Source organism: Dunckerocampus dactyliophorus, chromosome 5 (genome assembly GCF_027744805.1).
Source record: "Dunckerocampus dactyliophorus isolate RoL2022-P2 chromosome 5, RoL_Ddac_1.1, whole genome shotgun sequence".
Classification (NCBI taxonomy): Eukaryota; Metazoa; Chordata; class Actinopteri; order Syngnathiformes; family Syngnathidae; genus Dunckerocampus; species Dunckerocampus dactyliophorus.
This window is the reverse complement of record NC_072823.1, coordinates 27,754,930-27,767,865: the sequence shown is the minus strand read 5'-3', so window position 1 is coordinate 27,767,865 and position 12,936 is coordinate 27,754,930. Positions and strand designations below refer to the sequence as shown.

The 12,936-nt window shown below is 42.7% G+C and overlaps 1 protein-coding gene across 7 annotated transcripts in view; it reads left to right on the top strand.

Annotated features, from left to right (window-relative positions):
* Positions 1-12,936, top strand: part of kcnq1.2 (potassium voltage-gated channel, KQT-like subfamily, member 1.2) — a 289,633-nt gene that overhangs the window by 132,327 nt on the left and 144,370 nt on the right. For all 7 annotated transcript variants that reach the window (XM_054777784.1, XM_054777781.1, XM_054777785.1 and 4 more), the window contains one exon: positions 12,227-12,302. In XM_054777784.1, coding sequence (XP_054633759.1) covers positions 12,227-12,302 — 76 coding nt within the window. The remainder of the gene's footprint in view (positions 1-12,226; positions 12,303-12,936) is intronic.

Below are 12,936 nucleotides of genomic sequence, written 5' to 3'. Positions count from 1 at the left end.
TAATCTCTTGGAGGAGGCTCCAGGGGGAGGTGGGGGCAAGGGGCTAAGGCCGACGCACAAGGCCGCCTCTTGAGTCATCGCATCTACCGGCTCGGCGGTTGATTACAAGTGAAGGAAGTGGACTTTCATCCACAGCTCGTCCAGCAGCACAACGAGGAAGTGTATTAAAGGCACTGTGTTCGTGTAACATGGAGCAGCACACTTCCTTCATCTCTACAGTAACAATAATAGTAATGATGCATCTTTCTCCTCAGTGAAGCACAGCTCCCTCAGTGCAGGCAGCACTCGTGCAGCCCCAGACCGTGACGCCAATGCATCACAACTGACTCGACTGTGTGGACTTTTTCACAATGTCGCAGCGCATGTTGGACTTCAGCAGCTCCCCTCGTGCACTCGTGCAGCCCCAAAACATGACGCTACCATCATGACTGACTCGGCTGTGTGTTGACGTGTTGACATTAGCTATGTCCGATAATATCGGCCCGATATTGCATAAAAATGTGATAACGGTAGACATCAGTATTGGGTTTTTTACCGATAATGACACTCGATATAAAAAAAATGCTCTATAGATGGACTTTTTAATGTCCACATTGCCTGGATGACACCACAGTTTGTTCACATACAGTGCAAGCCCAACTCCTTTGTGCTTTCCACTGGCTCGTGTATCTGACTGCCCTTGAGTTGGCTAGCTCCCCATGTTAGCATCTGGGACGCTAACTCTTAGCCATTCAGTGAAGCACAAATAAGCTGCACTACCTGAAGGCCTTGACCTTCTTGCCAGCTCGTCGATCTTGCTCGGAAGTGAATTCACATTTCCCATGATAATAGAAGGTACCGAAGGCTTGAATCCCCACTTGCTTGCTAGCCTCTTTCATCTTAGCCATGTGCTGCCGCCTCGATATCGATGGGGAGACAGGGAATCACACCGATGCCTCATGGCACACAAAAATGTGCTTAAATAAACAAACAGAGCTGCTTGAAAGGCAGCCACTCATGCCAGCAGTGTTAATTACACAGCATATTGTACATACATACATACTTAGATAGATAGATAGATAGATAGATAGATAGATAGATAGATAGATAGATAGATAGATAGATAGATACTTTATAAAAAAAATCTAATAAGAATAAATAAATACGGACCAGATCACATTAAATTTGTAGTGCAATAATAATCCCTATCCCTATTCACAATGATTCAAGATTCAAGAGTTTTATTGTCATATGCACAGTAAAACTGGTGGTTCTACTGTGAAATTCTTATTCTGTTCATTCTCCCAAAAAAGAAAGAAGACACAAGAAAAAGAATAACAACATAAGAAACATAAATACCAATAAATTAAGCAACAACAGAAGAGACATTAATACAAATAAATAAATAAATAATAAAGTGCTATGAGTGTGTGCGTGTGTTGCGTGCGGCGTGTGTGAGTGCTTCGTTGAGAAGCCTGATGGCCTGTGGGTAAAAGCTGTTTGCCAGCCTTGTGGTCCTGGACTTCACACTCCTGTAGCGTCTGCCTGACGGTAGGAGTGTTGATGTTGAGTTGATAGTAAATCTACATTGCTATACAAGCTGTACACTGACTACTCTTTTATCACATTTAAAGAAATGAACATCACAGAAGAAAGAAGGGAAGTTGGACATTTGTTGTACATTTTTCTCTCCCAATTAGAGCAAGTGAAAAAAAAAAGCTCACATCCTCATCAGCAAAGGAGAGCAAAGGAGGTGGGCGGGAGGCAGTTTTCCCTAAAAGTAGGGCCTCTTGCTTTTCATGTTATGCTATTGTTTGTGTGCATTTCCTCCTATGTAGCCGAGGCAGGAAAAAAGACAGCGGGGCCGACACACTTTGATGTTCATGTTTTATGGTCCCATGTCAACGCATTGTCTCTTAAGTCCTTTTGTTGTCCCGTCTCCTAATTAAGACCTCAGAGCGACTTGTTGACTCCACAAAGACTCTTGTTTGGGCAGTGGGAGAGTGTGTGCGTGTGTGTGGATATGTGTGGGTGTGCCTGCCTTGGCTGGGACATAGCTGGAGAGCAACATGGATTAGCCCCCCGCCCCCCGTCAACATACAAAAGCATAGGCTCGGACACAAGAATGGAGTCATTCATTTACTGTTGGAGAGCCGCTCAAGTGGAGTGTAACAGCACTGACGCTGAGCACTCTTGCGTCACAAATTCCCGCTCAGAAACAAGCAGCTCCTTCTTGGAAAAAAAATGTTTTTATGCTTTTATACCGGAGGTTATGTTTTCTTTGGCGCTTGTTAAATAAGATTACATGGGAAAAGGTTGTCATCCAGTTGCTGTTCAGTATATTTAGGTCAATTATTTGTTTTTGTACGCAACAAAAAGTGTCTCCAAACGTTTGAGTGGAAGTGTGTATATGCCCCAAACTTGTACGGAGTTCACTTCAACATTTTCTGGAAAAAAAATTTGCCTCACAAGTCAAACAAAATGTTGAGTTCAAACCATCTTTAGGTGTGATGTCACAGGAGTGAACATTTAAATGATTAACTCTGCTTTTTCTTTGGCTTTTTCCCCTCGTGGTGTCATTATAGAACTAGTACCAGTGATGGCAAAGAGAAAAAGGGTGATTCAAGATTCAAGATTCAAGAGTTTTATTGTCATGTGCATAGTAAAACAGCAGTTATACCATGCAATGAAAATCTTATTCTGTTCATACTCCCAAGAAAAGAAAGGAAACACAAGAAAGAATAAGAACATAAGAAACATAAACACATAAACATATATACCAATAAATTAAGCAACAACAACAGAAGAGACATTAATACAAGTAAATAATACAAATAAATAAATAAATAAATAAATAAATAAATAAAGTGCTATGAGTGTGTGCGTGTGTTGCGTGCGGCGTGTGCGAGTGCTTCGTTGAGAAGCCTGATGGCCTGTGGGTAAAAGCTGTTTGCCAGCCTTGTGGTCCTGGACTTCAAACTCCTGTAGCGTCTGCCTGACGGTAGGAGTGTGAATACTGAGTGTTGTGGATGTGTGCTGTCCTTGATGAGGTTGTGTGTTCTGCGTAGGACTCTAGATTTATAAATGTCTTGCAGTGAGGGGAGGGCTGCCCCAACAATGTTCTGTGAGGTCTTGATCACCCGCTGGAGTGCCTTCCTATCACGTGTTGTACAGTTACCGTACCAAACAGTGATGGAGGCGGTAAGGACACTTTCAATAGTGCATCTGTAGAAGCAACTCAGGATTGTGGTGGACATGCCAAATTTCCTCAGTCTTCTCAGGAAGTACAGTCTCCTTTGGGACTTCTTCATAATTTGTTGGGTGTTGTGAGACCAGGTGAGGTCCTCGCTGATGTGTGTGCCAAGGAACTTGAAGGTTTTCACCCTCTCCACCTCAGTCTCATCTATAAACAGGGGTCTATGCGGCTCCTTTTCCCTTGTTCTTGGGTCGATGATCATCTCTTTAGTCTTATCTGTATTGAGAAGGAGATTGTTATCATGACACCAAGCTATGAGGTCCGCCACCTCTCTTCTGTATGATGTTTCAACACCACCAGTGATCAGTCCGATGACTGTAGTGTCATCCGCAAATTTAATGATGCTGGTGTTGTTCTGGGAGGCCACGCAATCATAGGTGAAGAGCGTGTAGAGGAGCGGACTTAGCACACACCCCTGTGGGGTCCCAGTGCTCACAATTCTTGAGCTGGATGTGCGGTTGTGGACTCTGACTGACTAGGGCCTGCCTGTGAGAAAGTTAAACACCCAGTTACAGAGGGAGGGAGACAGGCCAAGTGTGAGGAGCTTATTTGTGAGTTTGTGGGGGCAGACTGTATTAAAAGCAGAGCTATAGTCTATAAATAGCATTCTGACGTATGTGTCCTGGCCCTGTAGGTGAGAAAGGGCTGTGTGGATGGCAGTGTTGACTGCATCATCCGTGGACCGGTTCTGGCGATATGCAAACTGTAGATGATAACCCTAGAACCAGAAATAGAACTTACTAGGAAATGGCTTCAGTACAAAATAAATGCCATTATGTGTCCTGGAAGGGTGAGTAGTTTAACATTCCTTTCCTTTTACTCATGCAGTGGATAACTTACTTATACTTCCACTGTTATGTGTTACTTGTACTTCCACTGTTATGTGTTACTTATACTTCCACTGTCATGTGTTACTTATACTTCCACTGTTATGTGTTACTTATACTTCCACTGTTATGTGTTACTTGTACTTCCACTGTTATGTGTTACTTATACTTCCACTGTCATGTGTTACTTGTACTTCCACTGTTATGTGTTACTTGTACTTCCACTGTTATGTGTTACTTATACTTCCACTGTCATGTGTTACTTGTACTTCCACTGTTATGTGTTACTTATACTTCCACTGTCATGTGTTACTTGTACTTCCACTGTTATGTGTTACTTATACTTCCACTGTTAAGTGTTACTTATACTTCCACTGTTATGTGTTACTTGTACTTCCACTGTTATGTGTTACTTGTACTTCCACTGTTATGTGTTACTTGTACTTCCACTGTTATGTGCGCCAGTCAGTACTTCAAGCGTTGCCTATACAGCTACTGAAGGTTTTATGACATCGTCAGCTGGACCCCGGAATGGATGAGTTCAACCGAAATTTCTGGAAAAAACAAAAATTGGAGTTTTAAATCATCATCATCATATATACAGTGGAACGTTGGTTAGTGTGCTAGTGCACCGGTTCGTGTGTTTTTTGGTTTACGTCAAACATGTACGGTTTGTGAACATTTTCCAGTTTTGTCGCGTTATTAACTCATTCAATCCCAGCCGTTTTTCAAAATTCAAATTTCCCTTCAGTATTGGCCATTTTAGACGATTTTGACTGATCTTTCAAGGCACACACAATATTATATATTATATATATTATTATTATATATAATATATTTTTCCGTTCTTTAGTAATGACTTTCACTTTAACACAATTATTTTGCTTTTATGACAGCTGAAATATCTAAACAACCATACCACAACATAAACAATACAGAAAAAGGTTGTTTTTCATCAAAATAACAATTTATTTACAAATATAACACCATAAACTAGTTACAATTTTCACATTTGGAACTAATCTGCGTGTGTGCGCGTGTGCATGCGTTAAAAATTCCCTACAATGCGGAACCTTCTGCACGCTACATTCCTTGGTGCTCTTCCAATTCCTCCTTGCTGTTGAGTGTTTTCACATGCAAATGATCCATGCCAAGCTCTTATGTAATGCACTTCTGCCACCTTGTAGCCATTTTTATGGCTTAAAACGGCTCTAAAAGTGATTCCTTTTAGTGTGCAGTTGCGTCATCACCTCGTTTTGCCTCTCGTGCAAAAAAAACGTAAAACCCGTATCAATACCTCTTTGGGATCGAGTGTTGGGGTTTATAAAAACGTATAAATACATCTTTGGTATTGAATGAGTTAATACTCGCCCTATGATGTCATCATTGGTTGACTGTGTAGTTCTTTGCTTCACATTTGCTGAAAAAATGTTAAGACAAAACACATTTTTTTAGTTGTACAATTAAAAACAATCCTAAATGACGAATGAAAGGGATAAATTTAAGGTTACTTTTACAGTGATTGAGGACTGCATTCTTGCTTTCATTAGTGTTTCTCACCTTTTTGATCAAAATGCTGGCACTTGCAGCTTTCTTTGGCTCCATTTTGGGTTACTTGGCGGCCGTGATCAAAAGAAAAGCATAGACTTGAGGCGGAAAGACTAATGAATTCAAGAAGAAACTTGTGGCATAACACAAAGGTGATGTCGGTGTTGATCTCGCTGCCACATCGTTACTTTGGCAACAATCACAACTTCGATGAAGGTAAAAGTAACTTTAAAATGCTCATGACAACAAACAAAGTTTGAAAAAAACAATGACAAAATGAAAGAGCTCACTAAATAAAACATTTTTGTCATACTGCTGTCACAGACGAATAAACAACTATGAAATAGGAGTGAAATGAAATGGTGTTTTTCACACGCCCCCTGGTGAGTCTTCTGAACCGACGCCATCTTGGCTGTAATGTCACAACCAGAACACGTTCCTGGAACCAGATTCAAACGCATGCAGCCTTGAACTCACAGCAAAGCCAAGAAAGTGACATGTTCACAACAATAACGCAAATATAACATTCACTGATATGTGTTATAAGTTAGGAAGCAACCCTGCACGAGCCACCAGCACTAGGCTGCCTACTATGGGCAATATCAGCAGGACAAATGTAGAGCGACTTACTGCCACCTTGGCAAACGTTTCCACGGTCCAACGTCTTGTGGGATTTGGACTTTTTATTTCCATCTGCGGGGCAGTATTGGAACATTTGTCCCTGAAGTTTGCCCGTCATCTGACCAGGCGAATGGTGTCTTTTAGAAATGTGAACAAGCTTCCTCCGTCTCCTCGAGCGCTCCAGCAACACAACGAGCAGGCATAATATGACAAATATATACAACAACAACAACACAAATTCCTCCAGAACTGGACCATAACAATGGGGTAGCGTTGCACTTTTGGTGTAAACTTGCTCCTCCTCCACCAATTGTTTTTAAATGTGCTGAAGAAGAATATGGCCATCAAATAAACTGATGAGCTGTACACTGTTTATTACATAGTAACATATAGGGAATAACACACAACGTGATATGTCTCCACACACTCTGTGCATACAGTCACAAGATGATAACGATTCAACCAGGCACTTCTTGTGAAGTGAATATCGGTTCTGTACTCAACATTATGCGGCCTACCTTTACTGCCTGTTGTGGGCATATGGTATACCATAAGGGTGGTGTATCTGTATAACAAGAGCTAATGAGCATTTTTAAACATCATTTTTATACTCAGTGACCCAAAATTAGCCAAGATTGACTACTTTCATTTCAGTAGCATTTTGGGCGTAGACCAGTGTAATAAGTATTTCAACATTCGAGCACACGTCTAACACAGGAAATATGCCTTTCAATGTTATTTTTCACAGCGGAAATAACAAAATTAACATGTGTTTTGGTGTCGCGAGCACTTTAAATGTTCATTTATCCCTTTCGTTCATCATTTAGAATTCTTTTATGCACGTCAAACTATAAAAACATGTTTTGTCTTAACATTTTTGACTTTTTTGTATCGGATTAATTGGATTTACATTGTTACTTATGGGGAAAATTGATTGGGTTAGAGTACGTCTCGGTAAGAGTCGGACATTCTGGAACGAATTAATGATGCTAACTAGGGTTCCACTGTAGGTGCCCAAATTGGTAAAACAATGAAATAAAATGTGATGACATCACACACACTTGGTGTTAATCTGCCCTCTTAGCAGATACGCTGCATAAACACTGAGTGGCTAAACTGCGACACCAGCAGATGGCTGAAAGGTCACCTGTTCCCCTGAGGTGAAATAGAAGCCACAGAAACACAGGGCAAAAAAACGCATATCTCTTTTTTCTTTTCTCTTGCAAAAAGCCAAAGAAAAAGCCAAGCACACTCAACCTCACCCTCTAAATGTACGCGGAGCGTGATTTTACATGAAAAGACTATTTTGACAAGCAATGTGCTTTGATTTGTTGTACTTTGTGTGCATGCGTCGTCCAGCTGTGTCGTCGCCTGTGTTCCCATCGCTTGGATGAGTGCGAGCCACACAGTCAACAAATGTTCCATCCCGGCTTCTATTTGCACTCCACACACAAATCATGCAAACATGCAGCTGTCACACACTCTGGGCTTAGAAGGACATGCGCCTCAGAGAGAAAACAAACACAAGTGCATGCCGTACACTCACGACAGTATGGGAGGATGACTTGTGTGTGTGTGTGTGTGTGTGTGTTGTTTGCATCTAGCGGTTTCTGCTTCAGCATTTAGCTCCATACCAGTGGGTTTTTTCTCCTTTGTGTTGACACAGATGTGCTGCTATGAGACCAGGGGACATGCTTTTTGGGAGCCTTTCTGTGCAAACCGGGCCTGTTTTTCCTCTCGTTCACTTTGCACAAGGCTACATAGCCTTTTGGGAGAGGCCGTATTTAAAATTTAAATGTGCATGTCAAGATAGTACACGGACACTTGTGATTCGGCTTGACCGAGGGCCAGTTCTTTAGCACCGTTTGTGTTTTTATATGGAATGTAATAGGTGGGGCACCAACCACTTAGCTAGTAGCAATTACTCTGTGAGGAAAACTGCAATACTCCCTGTCTAGTACAAGCAATAGTATAAAGTCCTAAACCGACATGCAGCAAATAGTCCATATTATTCATTATTATACAACTTAACTCATTCAATCCCAGCCATTTTTCAAAAGACAACCCCTTCAGTACCGACCATTTTAGACGATTTTGATTGATTTTTCAAGGCCCACAGAATATTGTGTTCCATGGCTATATCAACATGGAACCTACTAAAAGAACGATTAGACTCTCATCTTTCATCAGAAAAAAAGGTTTGTTTCTACCTTTTTCTGTTATTTAGTAATCAGCCGTAGAACAGGAAAATATCCCAACTAGAAAAGGGGGAAAAACAGCTTTTTGTGAAAAGATTCATTAAAGGCACAACTTTTACTTTGACACACATTTTTGGATTTTGCATTGGATATATGACAGCTCATATATCTAAACTATACCACAACAAAAAATAGTTGTTTTACATCAAAATAACAATATAACACCATGAAGTATTTACAATTTTCACATTTGGAACTTGTGTGTGTGCACAGCGGTGCGTGTGCATGCATTAAAATTTTCCTACAATGCGTAATCTTCTGCACGCTACACTCCTCCATGCACTTCCACTTCCTCCTTGCTGTCAAATGTGTTTTTACATGCAAAAGATCCGTGCCGAGCTCTTATCAAATGCACTTCTGCCATGTTGTGGCCATTTTTATGGCTTAAAACTGCTGACTTTTTTTAGTGTGCAGTTGCATCATCACCTCTTTTTGCCTCTTGCACTTTCATTCATTTTCACTCGCTTGCACTGCGACTTGTTGCTAGGCAAATTTCAAATCGGCTGTCACGTCTTGGCTTTGGCATTGTGGCGATGACCCCACTACGCAGAAAGTAGGAACCAATTGCAGGAAAAATGTATACTTTAATAATAGCTGCAGCGCAGCAGCAGGAACTCAAGATGGACAGGTTTGCAGTAGCGTGTCAGGCTTTCACAAACAATGCAACAACAAACTAAGATGCACGCACCTGAACTAAATAGAAGGAGAACTCAAATTAGCAACAGGTGCAAGTGATAAAGGAGTAAGCAAAGCAAACGGGCACAAACCAGGCAAAATAGGAAGCACTACCAAAAAAAGAGCATAAAACAGGAACTAAGGCATAAAAGTAGAAACAAACTAAACTGTCACGCAGGCTAACTCATGAATCGTGACATCGGCCTCCACAAAACTCAATTCAAAAAAGGCAAACACCATTCACACTCATCATGTTAGGCAACTTTCTTCTTTAATATTTCAATTTCATATTACTAAAATTATTTTATTTTTCCTCATAGTATATAATAACGTTATTCTCGTAAAAGCAGAAAAGTTTGTCTGTGTAGGCTCTCAGTTGTACAGGAGTTGTCCATCGAGGGAAAGGCTTCTTGAGACGTCATCTGTACTTCTGTGAAGAAGGTGTCGGACGTTTCGCTCCTCATCCGAAGACCTTTGTCAGCGAACTAATAGGTGCTGGTAGCCTAGGCCTTAAATACAGTAAGAGTGGGCGAAATTGGTGTGCCAACACCCTCCTTCTATTGGTTCCTTACACTAAGCCTGGGCGGAGTAGTGGTATAATCCTATCCTGCCATTAACACCTCCGATAAAAGGGAAGTGTCGCTCCCTGAGTTGGGTATGAACGACTCTGATACTGGCTCGTTAGCATCTATTGTTCTGGCTCGGCCCTGGCTCCACCTCATTTGCAAGACTAAGAGCTGTGGGTTTCGGTCTCAGTAACCTGCTGAACACAGGGTCCAAATTAAACCTCAAACCACCATTCCGATTCAATGATGGGTTCTGTTGTTTGACAAAAATAGCTTCCTTTACTCCTCTTTCAAACCATCTGTTTTCTTTGGCCAAAATCTTTACCTCGCTGTCCTGAAAAGAGTGATTGGTTGCTTTAACGCCCTGGCTGCGCCCACAAATTCTGTCCATAAAAATAATGAACAGAATCTGTGACAAAGGGCAGCCCTGGCGGAGTCCAACCCTCACTGGAAACGGGTCCGACTTATTACCAGCAATGCAAACCAAACTCTGGCACCGGTCATACAGGGAACGAACAGCCTGAATGAGCTGGTCTGATACCCCATACTCCCGGAGTACTCCCCACAGAATTGGGGAATCGAGGAACACGGTTGAATGCCTTCTTCAAGTCCACAAAACACATGTAGACTGGTTGAGCAAACTCCCATGCACCCTCAAGGACTCTGCTGAGAGTGTAGAGCAGGTCCACAGTTCCACGACCAGGACGAAAACCACATTGCTCTTCCTGAATCCGAGATTAAATTCAGGATTCAATTCTCAAGAACCCCTGAATAGACCTTACCAGGCAGGCTTAGGAGTGTGACACGCCTACAGCATCCAGGGCCTTAAGGTACTCCAGGCGGATCTCATCCACCCCCGGGGCCCTGCCACCGAGGAGCTTTTTGACAACCTCAGCAACCTTAGCCCCAGAGTTAGGAGAGCCCATTGTGGAGTCCCAGGTTCTGCTTCCTCATAGGAAGACGTGTCGGTGATTTTGAGGAGGTCTTCAAAGTGTTCTTTCCACCGATCCACAACATCCCGAGTCAATGTCAGCAGCACACCATCCCCACCATACACAGTGTTGACTGTGCACTGCTACCCCCTTCTGAGACGCCGGATGGTGGTCCAGAATCTCTTCGAAGCCGTCTGGAAGTCGTTCTCCATGGTTTCTCCGAACTCCTCCCATATCTGAGTTTTTGCCTCAGCGACTGACAGAACCGCGGACCGCTTGGCCTGCTTCCTATCAGCTGCTTCCGGAGTCCCATGAGCCAAAAAGGCCTGATAGGACTCCTTCAGCTTGACGGCATCCCTCACCACTGGGGTCCACCAATGGGTTCTAGGATTACAGCCACGACAGGCAGTGACCACTTTACGGCCACAGCTCCGATCAGCTGCCTCGACAATTGAGGCACGGAACATGGCCCATTCAGACTCAATGTCCTCCACCTCCCTCGGAACATGGTCGAAGCTTTCCAGGAGGTGGTAGTTGAAACTTTTTCTGACGGGGGACTTTGCAAGTTGTTCCCACTCTTTGTCTGGTCCCTCACCTAGTACCTGTTTGTAGTGGGTGACCCTACCAGGGGCATAAAAAACTCAGACAACTTAGCTCCTAGGATCATCGGGACACGCAAACTCCTCCACGATAGGGTGGTAGCTCAGGGAGAAGAAGTTTTCTATTTAAATTATATTTTTAGAATGTGCTGCAGGCTCGTGAAAAACAGCTGCGGGCCGCAAATGGCCCCCGGGTCGCACTTTGGACACCCTGTTATAGATGGACTGTTCCTACGACAGTGATGTACGTTGAGTTTTAGTGTAAGTCGGAACTTATACCTAAATGAACACCTAAGTCGCTCACACTGTACACAGAATCCATGAAGAGCATATAAAATACAGTAATAAAAAGATTAAATACAAAATTAAATGCAACATTAGTTCAAAAAAAGAAATGAGTCCTTACTTTTATCCTCGTGGTTGTCTTGCACACTGGAAGGGGCGTTGCAAGGGAGGGAAAGACAGGCTTATTGGGAGGAGAAAGTATTACACTGGTCCTGATGATGATGATGATGATGGCTTAGCCGGGGGCGAATAAACAATGTTGGATTTTCTGAGCGTTTTTACGATGTCTAATTTCACTTCACTTTTCACTTTCCTTTTCTTTGACACACTGCCATCAAAATATGGGAGTGCGCTTGGGAGAAATAACAAAGGGAAAAAAGTTCACTAAAAAGAACGAAAGTGCCTTTGTCCTGAAGTGACGCACGGCTACGTATTCCTCCACTGCGTGCACGCAACTAGTTCCCTTTTTCTTTTTGTACAGTCTTGATAATTTATGGGAGTGTGTACGTAACTCGCCAAAACGAACAAGCTTATTTCACCACACCGCCATCTGGTGGAGCACAGCCTCATGTCACCCCAATACTTGCACTTCTTCAACTGTTTCTGAACCGCTACATTTTCCTGATTATAGGTAGTGTGTTGGACTAAAAGTGTCTCTTGTCTGTTGTGTGCTCTCACAGGTTGTCTCACGCCCAGAGGTCGGCAGTGAAAGTCCTGCGTAGAATGCAGTACTTTGTGGCCCGCAAGAAGTTTCAGGTAAGGTAAAAATCAAATGAAAGCCCAAGCAGAACTGAACAGAAACCAGACAATTCGTTTGGGCTCGAAATGGGTGTTTTGAATTGTACGATCCAGATTCAAGTTTTCTGGTGGATATATGAAAGGACAGAAGATATCTCTGGCAGACTTTACTTAGGTTTGTGGTGTACTGTATTCAGGTTAATACGGTATAGAAGGGGGGTCTCAAACTCAACTTACCAGGGGGCCGCTGGAGGTAGCGTCAGAGTGAGGCTGGGTTGCATCAAGTAACGGTACACCTGATCCAATCTTTTCAAGGGTTTTTCAGAACATGAACGGTTCTTCAAAGCACTACCTTTTCTTGCCTACTCCTTGCTGCTGGAGGCGTGGCAGTGCTTCCTTTTACACAGCGTCGCTGGGAGTGCTTCCGGCTGCCCAGCATGCCTTGCAGCACTTGTTTTTTTAAATAGTTGCTAGTTATGTGTGACGTTGAAGTAGCTCCTGTATTTCCATCCTGGAAACGACAGGTTTAACTCAAAAGATCCCTCAGACATGTATCATCTCTTGTGTGGCTTAGAGATGTGACGGTCGCGAACAAGTCGAGTCTTTTGAACGGCTCTTTCAAGTGAACAATAACCGATTCACCGTTGCATAT